Source organism: Oryctolagus cuniculus, chromosome 15, assembly GCF_051225735.1.
Source record: "Oryctolagus cuniculus isolate XC-2025 breed Fujian yellow rabbit chromosome 15, ASM5122573v1, whole genome shotgun sequence".
Classification (NCBI taxonomy): Eukaryota; Metazoa; Chordata; class Mammalia; order Lagomorpha; family Leporidae; genus Oryctolagus; species Oryctolagus cuniculus.
This window is the reverse complement of record NC_142881.1, coordinates 64,023,201-64,042,668: the sequence shown is the minus strand read 5'-3', so window position 1 is coordinate 64,042,668 and position 19,468 is coordinate 64,023,201. Positions and strand designations below refer to the sequence as shown.

At 42.4% G+C, this 19,468-nt stretch overlaps 1 protein-coding gene across 4 annotated transcripts in view; it reads left to right on the top strand.

Moving 5' to 3' along the window:
- The window catches only part of ECD (ecdysoneless cell cycle regulator), a 44,589-nt gene that overhangs the window by 15,712 nt on the left and 9,409 nt on the right, over positions 1-19,468 (top strand). For 3 of the 4 annotated variants that reach the window (XM_002718423.6, XM_089313465.1, XM_089313464.1), the window contains 4 exons: positions 3,735-3,863; positions 11,203-11,288; positions 17,127-17,233; positions 17,363-17,549. In XM_002718423.6, coding sequence (XP_002718469.3) covers positions 3,735-3,863; positions 11,203-11,288; positions 17,127-17,233; positions 17,363-17,549 — 509 coding nt within the window. The remainder of the gene's footprint in view (positions 1-3,734; positions 3,864-11,202; positions 11,289-17,126; positions 17,234-17,362; positions 17,550-19,468) is intronic. The other variant, XR_016220962.1, reaches the window with a different exon arrangement.

Sequence of the window (19,468 nt, the reverse complement as noted above, 5' to 3'; positions counted from 1 at the left end):
ATCAGCGCGGTGCACTGGTCGCAGCGCGCCAGCCGTGGCGGCCATTGGAGGGTGAACCAACGGTAAAAGGAAGACCTTTCTCTCTGTCTCTGTCTCTCACTATTCACTCTGCCTGTCCAAATAAATAAATAAATAAATAAATAAACAAACAGTAATAGTGGACTAATGGGTAGATGGTGATAGGATAGCTGTGAAGCCATCTGCAAAATTAAAATTGATTCCCCACACTATACTAAAATAAATTCTAATGGTATCAAATATATAAGTGTAGAAATTAAAACCATAAAATTTGAAATAAAACATAAGAGAATTTATTATAATCTGAATAGGAAAGTCCTATGTAGACCTGAAACTGGAAGCTGTTAAAAAAAAGACTGATAAATTTGATTAAGTAAAAATTAAGTATGAAAAAGAAAAACCCCATAAGATAGCAACCTTTGTAATTTACATGAAAATAAATGACATCTCTAATATATAAAGTGTTCCTATAACTCAATATGAAGAAAATAATCTCAGTTAATTAAAGATGTTCATGGACAGTCATTTTGGCTTAACAGTTAAGTTGCTAAGAAGCCCACATCCTGTATCAGAGTATCTGAATGTGAGTGGAGCCTCTGGCTCCTGACTGCAGCCTCTGGAAAGCAGCAGTGCTGGCTCAGGTAATTGAGTTCCTGTTACCACATGGGAGACCTGAACTGAGTCAGCCTTGGCCCTTCTCTGGCTGTTAGGAAAGCATTTGGTTAGTGAATCAGCAGGTGGGAGCTCTCTATCCATCTCTGTTCCTGTCTCTCTCTCTCAAAAACTAAGTTTTAAAAGGGAAATTTTCAGAAACTATGAACAAGTAGTCCAGAGAAAAAGTAATAAAAATGACTTTTAATTTGACACATAAAAATTTTGAGCCTTGCTCATAATAAAAGAAATGCAATGCAGAGTTACAAGATAGGGGCAAGGCATTTGGCGTAGCAGTTAAAATGCCACTTGGGATGCCTGAGTTCCATATTGGAGTGCTTGAGTTCGAGTCCCAGCTCTGCTTCTCATCCCAGTTTCCTGCTAAATATGCACTGGGAGGCAGCAGGTGATGGCTGAAGTACTTGGGTCACTGCCACATACTTGGGATATCTATACTGAGTTCCTGGTTCCTGGCCTCAGCTTTGCCCAGCCCCAGCTGTTGCAGGTATCTGGGGTGTGAGCCAGTAGATAGGTGGTCATTCTGTTTGTCTTTTCACTGTCTGTCTCTTTGTCTTTCAAATAAATGAAATAATAAATAAAAATAAAGCTACAAAATAATATTTTCACCATTAATTGGCAAGTTATCAAAATATTTGATAATATATACTGGCTTATTGAGAATATATATATAGAAAAAGATAAATTCAAACATTTTTTTAAAAGGTTTATTTATTTGAAAGGCATAGTTACAGAGAGGCAGAGAGAGAGAGAGAGACAGAGAGAGAGAGAAAGTCTTCCATTTGCTGGTTCACTCCCCAGATGGCTGCAATGGCTGGAGCTGAGCCAGTCTGAAGCCAGGAGCGAGGAGCTTCCTCTGGGTCTCCCACATGGGTGCAAGAGCCCAAGGACTTGGGCCATCTTCTACTGCTTTCCCAGGCCATAGCAGAGAGCTGGATTGGAAGAGGAGCAGCTGGGACTAGAAATGGAGCCCATATGGGATGCCAGTGCCGCAGGCAGCAGCTTTACCCACTACACCATAGCACCGGCCCCTCAGACATTGTGAAGGGAATATCAGTTAATTCAGTTTCTTACGAGAACAATTGCAATATCTATCAGTGTTTAGAATGCACAAACTCTTCTCAGCATTTTCACTTCTAGAAATTTATCCTGCCTGTTTTCTTTGTGTGCACAAAAACATATGACAGTACCTCAAAAAGTTCATGGAAAATGGAATTAAAATGTGTTTGTTATAAAAAATTATGAAATACATTGTTTTCATAATATGCATTTTCCCTGAAGTATATAAGCATATTAATGACAGCATTATTTGTAATAGTAAGACTAGAAATCATTTAAATGACTGTTAGTGGAGCATATTTAAATCAGTTATGGTCTGTACACAAAGTGAGATGAATAAATTTTTCGCATTTGAAATGATTACCCAAGTACATGGCCGAGTGTAAAAAAGTAAAGTAGCAAAGTGCAGAATAGTATGTATGCTGCTATTCACAGGTACTTGCTTGAGTGCATAGATTATTTCTCAAAGAATATGTAAGAAGTGCAGCCAGCGCTGCGGCTCAATAGGCTAATCCTCTGCCTAGCGGCGCCAGCATACCAGGTTCTAGTCCCGGTCGGGGCGCCGGATTCTGTCCCAGTTGCCCCTCTTCCAGGCCAGCTCTCTGCTGTGGCCAGGGAGTGCAGTGGAGGATGGCCCAAGTGCTTGGGCTCTGCACCCCATGGGAGACCAGGATAAGTACTTGGCTCCTGCCTTCGGATCTGCATGGTGCGCCAGCCGCGGCGGCCATTGGAGGGTGAACCAACGGCAAAGGAAGACCTTTCTCTCTCTCTCACTGTCCACTCTGCCTGTAAACAAAAAAAAAAAAAAAAAAAAATATGTAAGAAGTGGGTACCGGCCGGCGCCGCGGCTCACTAGGCTAATCCTCCGCCTAGCGGCGCCGGCACACCGGGTTCTAGTCCCGGTCGGGGTGCCGGATTCTGTCCTGGTTGCTCCTCTTCCAGGCCAGCCCTCTGCTGTGGCCACAGAGTGCAGTGGAGGATGGCCCAGGTGCTTGGGCCCTGCACCCCATGGGAGACCAGGAAAAGCACCTGGCTCCTGGCTCCTGCCATCGGATCAGCGCGGTGCGCCGGCCGCAGCACGCCGGCCGCGGCGGCCATTGGAGGGTGAACCAACGGCAAAGGAAGACCTTTCTCTCTGTCTCTCTCTCTCATTGTCCACTCTGCCTGTCAAAAAAAAAAAATAAATAAATAAAAAAAAAAAAAAAAAAAAAGAAGTGGGTACCAAATTCCTCTAGAATAGTCAGGGAAGGTCCCTGTTAGAATTATCTTACCATGTGTATCTACTATATTTTTTTAGTCAGAGGTCTGTTAAAATGAAGTGATTCCCTCTCTATAACGTCTGAGAGTATGCTCTGTACTTTATGTTAGAGAAGAAATCTTGGTAAGCTGTTTTATAATCACACAAGAAATAAATTTATATTTCTAGTTTTATTTATTTCAAAGCCAGAGATAGAGAAGTCTCCCATTCAGCTGGTTCATTTCTCAAAATCAAGAACATGGTAGCCAGGGCTGGGTAGGGGCAAAGCCAGAAGCTGAGAACTTAATCTAGGTGTCCCATGTGGGTTGCAGGGAGTCAGCTTCACCTGTTGCCACCCAGCCCTCTGCATTAGCAGGAAGCTGGCACTGGGAGCAGAGTGGGAACTCAAACTTAAGCACTTCAATATGGGATGCCAACTTCCTGAGTGATAGCCACTGTGCCAAATGCCACCCCAATTTCTAGTTTTCTAGTTAGAGGAAGAATCTCTTTGAAGAGAACAGGGACCTTTTTTTTTTTTTGTCATTTTTATTCCTTTTTGATTTTTAGTATTCAATAGATATTGGGAACTTGGAAATAAGTTCAAGTTTTTCATAAAATTCTAAGTGTTGTAAATGTCCACATGCACATATTGTCTAGTTAGTGAGTGTTGCTAAATGGAAAGAAAGTAGGAAGGTGATACTTAAAAAAAAAAAAAAGCAGTATTTCGTAATCAAAATTCTGTCTTATTTAGGCTCATGGATTTGAGATCTTGTGCTCCAAATGTAGCCCACATTTTTCTGACTCCAAGAAATCCCTCAAGACTACCTCACCACTCTGGGCCAGTTTCCTCAAGAGTCTGAAAAAGAATGATTACTTTAAGGTAAGATTTGCCGTGTGTATTTTGAAGTGTATAATCCAGGGAAATTCAAACCAGTAATTTAAAGTCCCTTGGTTCACATTAAATGTGTAGCATAATTGTAGAAGCCAGAGTTAGGGAGACTTTTCTTTTCTTTTCTTTTTTTTTTTTTTTTTTAAAGATTTATTTATCTATTTGAAAGAGTGACACAGATAGAGGAGGAGAAGCAGACAGAGAGAGGTCTTCCATCCACTGGTTCACTCCCCAATTGGCTGCAACGGCCAGAGCTGCATCAATCCAAAGCCAGGAGCTTCTTCCGGGTCTCTCACGTGAATGTAGGACCCCAAGGACTTGGGCCATCTTCTGCTGCTTTCCCATGCTATAGTAGAGAGCTGGACTGGAAGTGGAGCAGCTGGGACTCGGAACTGATGTCCATAAGGGATGCTGGCACTGCAGGCAGCAGCTTTACCTGCTTTGCCACAGTGCTGTCCCCAAGGGAGAGTTTAGTGTTGTTCAGGGTCTTCAAAGGTGGTAATGAAGGCTGTCTGTGAACTTTTTTTTTTTTAAGTTATACAAGTTTCATGTATTTCCTATGTACAGATTTAGGAACATAGTATATGTTTACATACTGTATATATGTATGTATGTATATATATATGTATGTATGTATTTCCTATATATGGATTTAGGATCACCCCACCCTCCCGCCTGCCCATGCTTCAACCCTTCTTTCTCCCTCTTCCGTTATCACTCTTAATTTTTATTTTTACAGAGATCTACTTTGAATTTACTTAACATTCATGTAGTTAACTTTACACTAAGTAAAGAGTTCAACAAGTAGTGTGAAGAAAAAACATTGTTCCTCAACAGAAGAGACAAAGGCTGTAAACAATCATCCAATCTCAAAGTGTCCAGTTTACTCCAGTACATTACATTACTTTTTTTTTTTTTTTTTTTTTTACAGGCAGAGTTAGAGAGAGACAGAGACAAAGGTCTTCCTTTTCTGTTGGTTCACCCCCCCAAGTGGTTGCTATAGCTGGTGCGCTGCGCCTATCTGAAGCCAGGAGCCAGGTGCCTCCTGGTCTCTCATGCGGGTGCAGGGCCCAAGCACTTGGGCTATCCTCCACTGCCCTCCTGGGCCACAGCAGAGAGCTGGATTGGAAGAGGAGCAACCAGGACAGAACCAGCACCCCAACCAGGACTAGAACCCAGAGTACCAGCGCCGCAGGCAGAGGATTAGCCAAGTGAGCCGTGGCGCCAGCCCATTACGTTACTTTTTTAAGTACTTTTTTAGTTACCCCAGATCAGGGAAAACATGTGATATCTGCCTCTTTGGGGACTGGCTTATTTCACTAAGTATAATTGTTTCCTTTTTTTTTTTTAACTTGATTTTTTCTCTAATCATCTCTTCATTTTTAAACATTTTATTTATTTATTTGAGAGGTAGAGTCACAGTAAAGGGAGAGACAGAGAAGAGTCTTCCACCTGCTGGTTCAGTCCCCAGATGGCCGCACGGCTGGAGCTGAACTGATCTGAAACAAGCCAGGAACTTCTTCTAGATCTTCCATGCTGGTGCAGGGTCTAAAGCACTTGGGCCATCTTCTACTGCTTTCCCAGGCTGTAGCAAAGAGCTGAATCAGAAGAACAGCAGCCAGGATTTGAACTGGTATCCATATGGGATTCCAGTGCCACAGGCAGAGGGCTTAGCCCACTACACCGCAGCACCTATCCTAGTATAATGGTTTCTGATTGCATCCATTTTGTTGCAAAGTACAGGATTTATTTATTTATTTGTTTGTTTGTTTGTTTTTATAGCTGAGTAGTACTCCACAGTCTGTCTGTCTGTCTGTCTATACCATATTTTCTTTATCCATCTGGGTTAATTCCATATCTTAGCTATTTTGAGTTGAGCTGCAATGGACATGGAGGTACAGATAACTCTTTCATATGCGATTTCTTTTAGTTTGGGTGAATTCCCCAGACTAGGATGGCTGGATCAAATGATAGGTTTATATTCAGATTTCCAAGGTATCTCCATACTGTCTTCCAAAGCAGCTGCACCAGTTTACTTTTCCACGAACAGTGGATTAGGATACCTTTTCCCTCACATCCAAGCCAGCATTTGTTGTTTATTGATTTCTATATGAGAGCCATTCTAACTTGGGTGAGATGCAACCTCATGGTTTTTTGTTTGTTTATTTGTTTGTTTTTGACAGGCAGAGTGGACAGTGAGAGAGAGAGAGAAAGGTCTTCCTTTGCCGTTGGTTCACCCTCCAATGGCTGCTGCGGCCGGCGCACCGCGCTGATCCGAAGCCAGGAGCCAGGTACTTCTCCTGGTCTCCCATGGGGTGCAGGGCCCAAGGACTTGGGCCATCCTCCACTGCACTCCCTGGCCACAGCAGAGAGCTGGCCTGGAAGAGGGGCAACCGGGACAGAATCCGGCACCCCAACCGGGACTAGAACCCGGTGTGCCGGCGCCGCAAGGCAGAGGATTAGCCTAGTGAGCCGCGGTGCTGGCCCCTCATGGTGGTTTTGATTTACATTTCCCTGATGGCTAGTGATCTTGAGAATTTTTTCAAGTGTCTGTTGGCCGTGTGAATTTCCTCTATGGAAAAATGTGTTCAAATCCTTTGCCCATTTTATAACTGGATTGTTTGTTTTGTTGTTGAATTTCTTGAGCTCTTTATAGATTTTGGATATTAACCCTTTATCATTGAGTAGTTTGTCTCTTCACTTTGCTGAGTGTTTCTTTTGCAGTGCAGAAGCTTCTCAGCTTGATGTAATCCCATTTGTCAATTTTGGCTTTGATTGTGCTTCTGGGGTCTTTTCTGAGAAGTCTTTGCCTAGGCCGGCGCCGCGGCTCACTAGGCTAATCCTCCGCCTAGTGGCGCCGGCACACCGGGTTCTAGTCCCAGTCGGGGCACCGGATTCTGTCCCGGTTGCCCCTCTTCCAGGCCAGCCCTCTGCTGTGGCCAGGGAGTGCAGTGGAGGATGGCCCAGGTGCTTGGGCCCTGCACCCCATGGGAGACCAGGAAAAGCACCTGGCTCCTGGCTCCTGCCATCGGATCAGCGCGGTGCGCTGGCCGCAGCGCGCCGGCCGCAGCGGCCATTGGAGGGTGAACCAACGGCAAAAGGAAGACCTTTCTCTCTGTCTCTCTCTCTCACTGTCCACTCTGCCTGCCAAAAAAAAAAAAAAAAAAAAAAAAAAAGAAGTCTTTGCCTATACCAATGTCTTGCAGAGTTTCCCCAGTATTCTCTATTAATTTGATGGTATCAAGTCATAGATTTAGTTCTTTGATCCATTTTGAGTAGATTTTTGTGTAGGGTGTAAGGAAGGGGGTTAAGTTTTATACTTGTGCACACACACATCCAGTTTTCCCAGCACCATTTGTTGAAGAGACTGTCCTTGCTCCAGGGATTGATTATAGCTCCTTTATCAAAGATTGGTTGGTTGGTTGTAGATGCATGGTTGATTTCTGGAGTTTGTATTCTGTTCCATTGGTCTACATGTCTATTTTTTGTTCCAGTACCAGGCTGTTTTGATGATAAACACCCTGTAGTATGTCTTGAAATCTGATATTGTGAAGCCAGATTGCTTTAGCTATTCAGGGTCTCTTATGTTTCCACATGAATTTTAGCATCATTTTTTCTAGATCTGAGAAGAATGTTCTTGATATTTTGATTGGTATCACATTGAATCTGTAAATTGCTTTCAGTAGTATGGACATTTTGATGATATTGATTCTTCCAATCCAAGAACATGGAAGGTTTTTCCATTTTTTAATGTCTTCTATTTCTCTCTTTAATGCTTTATAATTTTCATTGTAGAAATCTTTGACTTCCTTAGTTAAATTTCTTCCAAAGTATTTAATTCTTTTTGTAGCTATCGTGAATGGGATTGATCTTAAAAGTTCTTTCTCAGCCATGGCATTGTCTGTGTATACAAAGGCTATTGATTTTTGTGTGTTAATTTTGTATCTTGCCACTTTACCAAGCTCTTTTGTGAATTGCAATAGTTTCTCGGTGGAGTCCTTTGGATCCCCTGTATATAGAATCATGTCATCTGCAAATAAGGATAGTATGATTTTCTCCTTTCCAATTTGTATCCCTTTGATTTCTTTTTCTTCTGTAATGGCTCTGGCTAAAAGTTCCTGGACAATTTCGAACGGCAATGGTGAAAGTGGGCATCCTTGTCTGGTTCCAGATCATAGGGGGAATGCTTCCAGTTTTCCCTATTCAATAAAGTGCTGGCTGTGGATTTGTCATATGGTGTCTTGATTGTGCTGAGGAATGTTCCTTCTATACCCAATTTACTTAAGGTTTTCATCATGAAAGGATGTTGTATTTTTTTTTAAAGATCTATTTATTTATTTGAAAGTCAGAGTTACACAGAAAGAGGAGAGGCAGAGAGAAAGAGAGAGGTCTTCCATCCACTGGTTCGCTCCCCAGATGGCCACAACAGCCGGAGCTGCGCCAATCCGAAGCCAGGAGCCAGGAGTTTCTTGCGGGTCTCCCACATGGGTGCAGGGGCCCAAGGACTTGGGCCATCTTCCACTGCTTTCCCAGGCCATAGCAGAGAGCTGGATCAGAAGAAGAGCAGCCAGACTCGAACTGGCGCCCATATGGGATGCCGGTGCTTCAGGCCAAAGTGTTTACCCACTACGCCACAGTGCTGGACCCAGGATGTTGTATTTTATCAAATGCTTTCTCTGCATCTGTTGAGATAACCATATATGGTTTTTGTTCTTTAGTTGTTAATGTGATATATCACATTGATTGATTTGCAAATATTGAACCATCCCTGCATACCAGGGATAAATCCCACTTGGTCCAGGTGAATGATCTTTCTGCTGTGTTGTTGGATTCAATTAGCTAATTTTTTGTTGAGGATTTTTTTAATCTATATTCATTAAGGATATTGGTCTATAGTTTTCTTTCTCTGTTCTTTCTTTTTCTGGTTTAGGAATTAAGGTGATTTAGGCTTCATGAAGGGAGTTTGGGAGGATTCCCTCTCTTTCAGTTGTTTTGAATAGCTTGAGAAGAATTGGAATTAGTTCTTTAAATGTCTGGTAGAATTCAGCAGTTAAGCCTTATGGTCCTGGGTTTTTTTGTTGTTGTTGTTGAGAGGGTCTTTATTACTGATTAAATCTCCATCTTGTTTATTATTGATCTGTTTGGGTTTTCTGTGTCTTCATGACTCAATTTTAGTAGACTATATGTGTCCAGGAATCTATCCATTCTTTGTTGGCATACAGTTCTTTGTAGTAATTCCTGATTGATTCTTTTTATTTCTGTGGTATGTTTCGTTATATTTCCTTTTTCATCTTTGATTTTATTGATTTGGGTCTTCTCCCTCTTTGTTTATTTATTTTTTGGTTAGTTGGGCCAATGATATATCAATTTTGTTTATTTTTTCATGAAACTAGCTCTTCATTCATCTGCTGTATTTTTGTTGTTGTTGTTTCAATTTTATTTATTCTCTTAATTTTAATTATTTCTTTCGTCCTACTAATTTTGGGTTTGGTTTGTTGTTTTTCTAGGTTCTTGAGTTACATTGATAGCTGATTTATTTGGTACCTTTCCAGTTTATTCATGTAGGCACCAGTTGCTATAAACTTCCCTCTTAACATTGCTTTTGCTATATCCCATAAGTTTTGATATGATGTATTGTCACCCTCATTTGTTTGTAGAAATTTTTTTTTTTCTTCTATGACCCACTGTTCATTCAGGAGCATGTAATGAACTGTTCTCAGTAATAAAGTGACCATTTTTGATATAAATTATAAATTATGATGTGTATCAGATGAACAACTTGTAAAAATTTGTAATATAAACATGAAGACTCCAGACAGAAAAATAAGCAAAAACATGGATAAAAATTATAGAAAAAAAAAAAACTAGGAAATTTTTCTTAAAATATTCAGCCTTATAAGTAGTGAAGATATGCCTGTGAACACAGTATTAAAGACTTTTTTCATGTATGTAAAAACTTATCAGTGATGTTGCAAGAGAGTATGACAGAATTAATTCTCATGTACGTTGCTAGTAACATTGTGAATTGGTAGAACCCTAATTGAAAAGTAACATGGTAGTGTGTTCCATGAACCATAGAAAGGCTTACATTTAGAACCTTCACTTTGAGTAATCTTTTTAAGGAGACAGTCATGTAGAAAAGCCCATAAAAATATGATAGTTATAAAGACTGTGTAGCAATATGATAGTATAGTGTGCATATGATATGTATGGTGTGCTTTTATAGAATGTAAACTGTATGGGGCTACTTGGGACACCACATTCATATGCTGGAGTTCAAGTCCTAGCTCCATTCTCAATTGCAGCTTCCTGCTGATACTCACTGTGGGAGGCAGCAGGTGATGGCTCAAATTGTTGGTCTCTGCTACCCACATGGGAAACTGAGATTGAGTTCCAGGCTTCTGGCTTTGGCCTGACTCAGCCCCTGCTGTTGCTGGCATTTAGGGAATAAACCAGTGGATGGGAGATCTCTCTTTGTGTTTGTCTTTCTCTATGTGTTTCTTTTTTTAAAAAAAAAAAAACCTTTTTTTTTTTTTTTTTGACAGAATGGACAGTGAGAGAGAGAGAGAAAGGTCTTCCTTTGCCGTTGGTTCACCCTCCAATGGCCGGCGTGGCGCGCTGCGGCCGGTGCACCGCGCTTATCTGATGGCAGGAGCCAGGTGCTTCTCCTGGTCTCCCATGCGGGTGCAGGGCCCAAGCACTTGGGCCATCCTCCACTGCACTCCCTGGCCACAGCAGAGGGCTGGCCTGGAAGAGGGGCAACCGGGACAGAATCCGGCACCCCGACCGGGACTAGAACCCGGTATGCCGGCGCTGCAAGGCGCAGGATTAGCCTAGTGAGCCACGGTGCCAACTGTGTGTTTCTTTCTCTGTCTCTCTGCCTTTTAAACTTAAAAAGAAAATAAAATATTAAATACTGATACCACTATAAGTATGCCTGTGAAAGAAATCATTATTATGATGAAATTATGTTACATTAGGTTCTATTTGGCAAATTTTCTGGACTTTATTAATTAATTGCTAGTTAATTATGTCTAAATAAGTAAGTAAATAATTGAAAATAGTAAAGACCTTCCAAATTGGAAGGAGGCCCTAAATGATGAAAAGGATTAGGAACTGCTACATCTAGTCTTCAAATGAAGCCTAGTCTCTTCATTTGAAGAAACTGAAACCCAAACAGGTACATTATTGACAATTCAGGTACTAGGATTTAAGTATTATTATTCCTGAGCAATATATCCTATACTGCCACCCTGAAAGTTGCTGGTGAAGAGGTTATTTTAATGATACTCTGTAAGTAGTATTCTGATAAACCATTATTATTTTAAAGGAACTGATAGAAGGTTCAGCTCAGTACCAAGAAAGGCTTGAAATGGCAAAGAACTACTTCCAACTCTCAGTAAACCGGCCAGAAAGGTGAGTTATAGTTATGATACCTGCTACAAAGCAGGATAGATTAGTGATTGCATATTTCTTTCTTTCTTTTTTTTTTCTGTTAAGATTTATGGATTTATATGAAAGGCAGAGTTACAGAGAGGCAGAGGCGGAGACAGAGAGAGGTCTTTCATCCACTGGTTTACTCCCCAAATGCCTGCAATAGTTTGAGCTGGGCCAATCCAAAGCCAGGAGCTAGGAGCTTCTTTTGGATCTCCCACGTGGGTGCAAGGGCCCAAGTACTTGGACCGTCTTCTGCTGCTTTCCCAGGCATTGGAAGTGGAGCAGCTGGGACTTGAACTGGCGCTCATATGGGATGCCAGCACTACAGGCAGTGGCTTTACCTGCTATACCACAGCACTGAGCCTTGGATAGTTCTTTTAAATATTAAAGTTTTTCTGTTTTAGCTGGCGCCGCAGCTCAATAGGCTAATTCTCTGCCTTGCGGCGCTGGCACACCGGGTTCTAGTCCCAGTCAGGGCACCGGATTCTGTCCCGGTTGCCCCTCTTCCAGGCCAGCTCTCTGCTGTGGCCTGGGAGTGCAGTGGAGGATGGCCCAAGTGTTTGGGCCCTGCACCCGCATGGGAGACCAGGAGAAGCACCTGGCTCCTGCCTTCAGATCAGCGTGGTATGCCTGTCGCGGTGGCCATTGGAGGGTGAACTAACGACAAAAGGAAGACCTTTCTCTCTCTCTCTCTCTCTCTCTCTCACTCTCACTGTCCACTCTGCTTGTCAAAAAAAAAAAAAGTTTTTCTGTTTTTTTGAAAGTAACATATTTATTATAGTGCATAGGAGGATACAAAGAGGAAAAAATTTATACCAGGAAGTGGTGGACTACTATTGTCATTTTGATTTACTGCCCTCCTGGTTTTTTTTTTCCCCAGTAGTTTTTTTTAATGCTTATGGAAATGTTGTGTCCTGTACATCTTCCTCTGCCTTGCCAGGCACATAAGCAGGGAGCTGGATTGGAAGTGTAGCAGCTGTGACTCGAACCAGTGCCTGAATGAGATGCTGGCACTATAGACGGCAACTTAACCCACTGTGCCACAGTGCTGGCCCCCAGACTTGTTTTTTATTTCCCATTGTTTTTTTTTTTTTTTTATAGCTGAATTTGTCATTGACTTTTCTTATTTTTTACTGCCCTGCTACTTAATTAGTTATTTCTTGAACTGTACCATGGCATGACCTTTCACAACCTCTAAAGCCTCTCTTAGAGTTCAACTATTAGAGCCAAGATAATCTGTTTAAAATAGATCTCTAGGGCCAGAGGGATAAGCCGCCTGTTGGGACGCCTGCATCCCATATTAGAGTATGGATTCAAATCCCAGCAGCTCTGCTTTTTATCTAACTCCCTGCAAATGGGCCTCCCTGCAGTAGGTGATACTCAGGTACTTGAGTCCCAGCCACTCAAATGGGAAACCCAGATGGAGTTCCTGGCTCTCTGCTTCAGCCTGGCCCAGTCCCAGCTATTGAGACTACCTGAGGAGTGAACCTGTGGATAAAAGATCTCTCCCTCTGTCTCTGTCACTCTACCTTTCTAATTGATTAGTCTTTAAAAAAAATATATCTCTAATCAAGTTACTTCTCATAAGTTACTAGATTTTAATAATGAAAAATTATAAGCCACTTAAGTGTCCATCAGTAGTGGATAAGTGAATATGGTGTATTTTTTTCAACTTTGTGTTTATTTTAAATTGGCATAAAATTGTATATATTGTGCACAACATATCTTGATGTCTACATAAATTGTGGAATGGTTAAGTCTAACCAATTAAAATTTACATTACCTCACATAGTTGTCATTTTTCTGAGAACATTTAGCTTCCACTCTCCTAGCATTTTTCAACTGTTTTTTTTTTTTTTTTTAAGATTTATTTATTTATTTGAAAGAGAGAGAGAGATTCCATTGCTGAATCATTCCCCATATGGCTGTAACAGTCAGTGCTGGCCAGGCTAAAGATAGGAACCAGGAACTCCATGTAGGTCTCCCACACAGGTAGCAGGGGCCCAAATATCTGGGCCATTATCTCCTGCCTTCCCAGGTGTATTAGCAGAGAGCTTGATGGGAACTGGGGCAGCTGAGACTTGAACTAGTACTTAAGTAATGATGCTGGTGTTACAAACCTGCTGCACCAACAATGGCCCCTTGACTTTTTTGTTAAAACAGTGTTACAGTAAACATCCTTGTGCATTAAAAAAAAATCTAGGGTAGGAAATTATCCTAGTGGTTAAGACATAGGCATCCCATATCAGAGTTTTGGGGTTTGCTAGTTGGCTGTGGCTCCTGATGTCAGTTTCTAGCCAGTGCAGACCCTGGGAGGCAGCAGTGATGAATCCAAGTAATTGGGTTCCTGTGAGTTTCTGCTACCTATATAAGAGACCGTGATTAAGTTTCCAATTCCAGGATTCAATCCATCCCAGTACCATCTTGCAGGCATTTGGAGAGAACAAACAGATGGTTGCTCCTTCTGTCTCTTTCTCTCACTCTCAAATAAATAGGTAAATAATCTTATATCCTCCCCATTCTTTAAAACCTAACTGAAATACTTCCTCCCTAAATACTTCCTTCCTACCATTCTCTCTCTCTCTTGAATGATAAGCTTCTTTTTTATATTTTGAGAGAGACAGATCGGGACAGGGAGAGAGATTCCCCCTTCTGCCGGTTCACTCCCCGAATGCCCTCCACTAGCCGAGGCTAGGCCCAGTCAAAGTCAGAGCTGACAGACTCAGAGCCGGGAATTCAGGTGGGCTCTCCCACATGGATGATAGAGACCTGACTACCTGAGCAACACCTGTCCCACAGGTCGGCATTAGCAAGAAGCTAGCTTTGAGAGCAGAGCTGGGACTCAAACTTAGGTGCTCTGACATAGGATATGGGCATCCCAAGCAACAGCCTAACCTGCACCAAATGTCTGTCTCTCTTAATTTCTCTGCCTTTACCCCATCAAAATAATTACCTTCTGTGGCTCTGTTTAGCATTCGATATTCCTGAATGATTTTCTATTTTGTCTTTTATTGTGATTATTGGGTGTTTCTTTTCTCTTTCCTGGTAATTTTTTTAAAAAAGATTTATCTATATTTATCTGAAAGTCAGAGTTATACAGAAATAGCAGAGGCAGAGAAAGAGAGAAATCTTCCATCCGATGGCTCATTCCCAACTGGCCACAGCGGCCAGAGCTGTGCCAATCCGAAGCCAGGAGCCAAGAGCTTCCTCTGGGTCTCTCACATGGGTGCAGGGGCCCAAGGACTTGAGCCATCTTCCACTGCTTTCCCAGGCCATGGAAGAGAGCTGGATTGGAAGGGGAACAGCCAGGTCTCGAACCGGCACCCATGTGGGATGCCGGCACTTCAGGTCAGGGCGTTAACCCGTTGCACCACAGCGCTGACCCCTCCTGGTAATTTTTATATTTTGTTAGAGCACAGACAATTTCACCAACATGATTTTGCTAAGTATTCAAATGTTTATTAAATTAATTAAAAGTTCCTGGGGCCAGCATTGTGGTCCAGTGAGTTAAACTGCATCTTGTGACACCAGCATCCCGTAGCAGAGTGCTGGTTCGAGCCTAGCTCCTCCACTTCAGATCCAGCTCCCTGCTAATGTGTCTGGGAAAGCAGAGGATGATGGACCAAGTACTTGGGCCCTGCCAGCCACATGATTGCAGTTTTTGCTCCTAGCTTCAGTCTGGCCCAGCGCTGGCTATTGCAGGCATTTGGGGAGTTACTCAGTAAACAGATTTATTTCTGTCTATCTTGTTACTCCATCTCTCTCTGTCATCCTGCCTTTCAAATAAATAATTAAAAAATAAAACAATGTGGAGCCAGCATTGTGGCATAGGTTAAACCTCCACCTGCAATGCCAGCATCCCATATGGGTACTGCTTTGAGACCTAGGTGCTTCACTTCCAATCCAGCTCCCCTGCTAGTGCACCTGGGAAAGCAGCAGAGGATGACCCAAGTGATTGGGCTCCTCCACTCAACATGGGAGACTTGGATGAAGCTCTGGGCTCCCGGCTTCAGCCTGGCCCTTGCCATTCTGGCCATTTGGAAAATTGCTCACTTGCTCTCTGTCTCTGTCTCTGTCCCCCTCTCCCCTCCTCTCTCTCTAACTCTCTGCCTTTCAAATAAAAAAAATCAATCTTTATTAAAAAAAAAATGCAAGTTCTTTATGCAACTTGACTTTCTCCATTCTGAAACTCTGACAAGTTTCCATCAATTGATTAACCAAGTTATGTCACCAACATAGGATAACTCATTCATATAAATAATCTTTGCATATCTCCTCATCTGCTTATAGTAGGAAGAGCACAAAATAATATCAGGAGACTTGATTTAAAGCCTTTGCTCTATGCTACTGACTTGAAAAAGTTACAGAGCTCTGGGCTCTGATTCTGTGTATAAAACAGGATTATTACCTCTTCATAATAGATTGAGTATTCTTTATCCAGAAATCTTGGGACCTAAAGTGTTTTGGATTTATTTATTTATTTTTGGATTTTGGAATATATAATGAGATATCTTGGGGATAAGACCCAAGTCTAAAAATATAATTCATTTATGTTTCATATACTTTATACGTATAACCTGAATAGGTTGTGTGCTGTGTGCCTGTGTTTTGACTGCAACTCATCACATAAGGTCAGGTTTAGAATTTTTGACTTACAATATTGTGTCAGTGCTCAAAAAGTTTCATATCTTGAGACACTTTTGTTTTCAAACTTTCAGATTGGGGAAGCTCAACTTGCTGTAACAGGACTAAATAAGGAAGTGAATTTAAAATGCTGGCATAGCATATAATACATATTAGATTAATTTTAATTCATACTTCCTGCTGGGTCTTCTTTTCCTCATATGTAGAGTATAAGTTGAAAGGTGTGTACTAAATCAGCAGCTTCTCAATGTTATTCCATATCTCTTGCTGGGTGGCCAAGGGGAAGCCAGAATGGGAAGGTCTTTGGTTCTCCATCTTTTACTTTTTTAAGATTATTTATTTGAAAGGCAGAGTTACAGAGAGGCAAAGGCAGACATGGAAAGAGAGAAGTCTTTTATCTGTTGGTTCACTCCTGAAATGGCTGCAATGGCCCAAGCTGGGCCTATCTGAAGCCAGGAGGCTGGAGCTTCCTCCAGGTCTCCCACACGGATGCAGGGGCCCAAGCACCTGGGCCATCTTCCACTGCTTTCCCAGTCTATAAACAGAGAGCTGGATTGGAAGAGGAGCAGCTGGGATTGGAACCAGTACCCACATGGGATGCTGGCACTGCAGGCCGGGGCTTCAACCCACTGCGCCACAAGCACCCGCTCCTCCATCCTTTACTTTAATAAGAGCTGCTTTTCTGTGCTTTAGAGTCCCTGGGAAAATATTGTTGGGAAAAAACGAAGTCTGCAACCTTGAAAAATGTTAAAAACAGAGTGAGTGGTAAGCATTTGGTACAGTGGTTAACACACTGCTTGGGACTCCTGCATTCTATGTCTGAGTGCCAGCATTTGAGTCCTGACTCTGCCTCCAATTCCATCTTCCTGCAGTTGTGCACCCTGGGAGACAGCAGATAATGGGTTAAATACTTGGGTCACTCCCACCCACGTGGGAGACCTTGATTGAGTTCCAGCTGTTGATTTTAGCATGGCCCATCCCTGACTGTTGTGGGGTTTGGAGGAGTGAACCAGTGGATGGAAGATCTCTGTTTCTCTGTCTCTGGCTTTGCCTTTCAGATAAAGTGAAAATTTAAATTTAAAATTAAATTAGCTAGTATCTTCCAGCTTTAAAAAATACTGCTTTATATTATTCTAGACTCTCTTACAGAGAAATATTCATTTTTTTTTATAGTTCTCTTGCTATGAGCCCAGGTGAAGAAATCTTAACCTTATTACAAACAACACCATTTGAAATAGAGGAGCTTAAGAAAGAGGAGGCTGATCTTCCCCCAGAGGATGGTAAGTAATGGACCAGAGTAGAAAGGTTAGAAAGAATTAAAATGTTCCACTAAGTTTCACAGGGCCCTTCCCTGAGAGTACATGTCATGTGACTGTAGGATAGCAATATCATGCTTTTTTCTTTTTCAGATGATAAATGGTTAGATCTCTCACCAGATCAGTTGGACCAGCTACTGCAGGAAGCTGCTGGCAAAAAAGAATCACAATCCATTTCCAAGGAGGAAGAGGAACAGAACTATGACTTAAATCAAGTGTCAAAGAGCATGAAAGCTTTCATATCCAAAGTCTCAACCCACAAGGGAGCAGAGCTGCCTCGGTAATTTGCATTAAAGTATAAATATTTAAATAACCCGAAGGTTGAAGACATTCATTCATTGCCATTTCCATTTTTCTTTACTTTCTTTCATTTTCTTCTTTTTTTTTTTCCTTTTGAAAGATTGATTTATTTATTTGAAAGAGTTACACAGAGAGAGAAGGAGAAGCAGAAAGAGAGAGGTCTTCCATCCAATGGCCCACTCCCCAATTGGCCACAAGACCAGAGCTGCGCTGATCTGAAGTCAGGAGCCAAGAGCTTCCTCGGGGTCTCCCACATGGATGCAGGGGCCCAAGGACCTGGGCCATCTTCTACTGCCTTCCCAGGCCATAGCAGAAAGCTGGATTGGAAGTGGAACAGGCAGGACTCGAACTGGCGGCCACATGGGATGCTGGCACAGTAGGCAGCGGCTTTACCCACTATGCCACAGCACTGGACCCCCTTTTTTTTTTCCAATGAGTAAATGATTTGTATGGCTTTGTTTCACTCTCCTGTACCCTTCATGGTGATAACTTGCTCATCTGAAATAAGATTTCCAGTGATTCTTTTCAGTTCTTGAAGTAAGCCAGAAAGACTCGTCCACACATCTAGAACATACCATCTAGAACCATTCAAGGAAGTCATATACTTTATGGACTCTTAACATCTGACACTTGAGAGCAGGCATTTAGCCTTGCGGTTAAAATGCCTATGTCTCATGTTGGAGTGCCTGACTTTGATTCCGAGGTCCAACTCCTGACTCCCATTTCCCACCAGTGCAAACCCTATGAGGTAGCAGCGATAGCTCAAATAATTGGATCCCTGCCATCCATGTGTGAGCCCTGGATTCTACCAGCTTTGATGCAGCTCTGGCTATTGCAAGCTTTTGGGGAATGAACCAGCACATTAAAGCTCTTTTCTCTTTCTTTCTTTCTCTCTCTCTTTCTGCCTTTAAAATAATTTTAATAAAAATCTGCGTAGTAGGTAAAGCCTCTGCCTGCAACGCCAACATCCCATATGGGCACCAGTTTCAGTCCTGGCTGCTCCACTTACAGTCCAGCTGCCTACTGATAGCCTGGAAAAGCAGTAGAAGATGGCCCAAGTGCTTCCCTGTGCCCACCTGGGAACCTGGAAGAAGCTCCTGGCTCCTGACTTCGAATTGGCTCAGCTCCAGCCATTGTGTCCATTTGTGTAGAGTACCAGCAGATGGAAGATCTCTGTTTTCTCTCTCTCTCTGTAACTCTGCCTTTTAAATGAATAAATAAATCTAAAAAACCAGAAAAATTTAGCTCTACAGCCTTCATTGTGGTGTAGCAGGTTAAACTGCCACCTGCAGTGCTGACACCTCATACTGGTTCAAGTTGCAGCTGCTCCACTTCCAATCCAACTCTCTGCTGATGCACCTGAGAAAGCAGCAGGAGTTGGGCCAAGGGCTTGGCCTTCTGCATTCATAGGGGAGAACTGGAAGAAGCTCCCAGCTCCTGGCTTCTGCCTTGCCCAGTCCCTACCATTGTGGCCATCTGGGGAGTGAACCAGAAGATGGAAGACCTTTCTCTCTCTGTCTCTCCCTCTCTGTAACTCTGTCTTTGAAATAAATAAATAAATAAGCAAATCTTTTTTTTTTTTAAGATATATTTATTTTATTTGAAAGGCAGAATTAAAGTGAGGCAGAGGCAGAGAGAGAGACAGAGAGAGAGAGAGAGGTCTTCCATCCACTAGTTCACTCCCCAGACGGCCGCAACACCAGAGCTGGGCAGATCTGAAGCCAGGAGCCAGGAGCTTCTTCTGGGTCTCCCACGCAGTTGTGCAGGGGCCATAGTCTACTGCTTTCCCAGGCCATAGCAGAGAGCTGGATCAGAAGTGAAGTAGCGGGGACTTGAACTGGCACCCATATGGGATGCTGGCAGTGCAGGCAATGGCTTTACCCATTAAGCCACAGCACC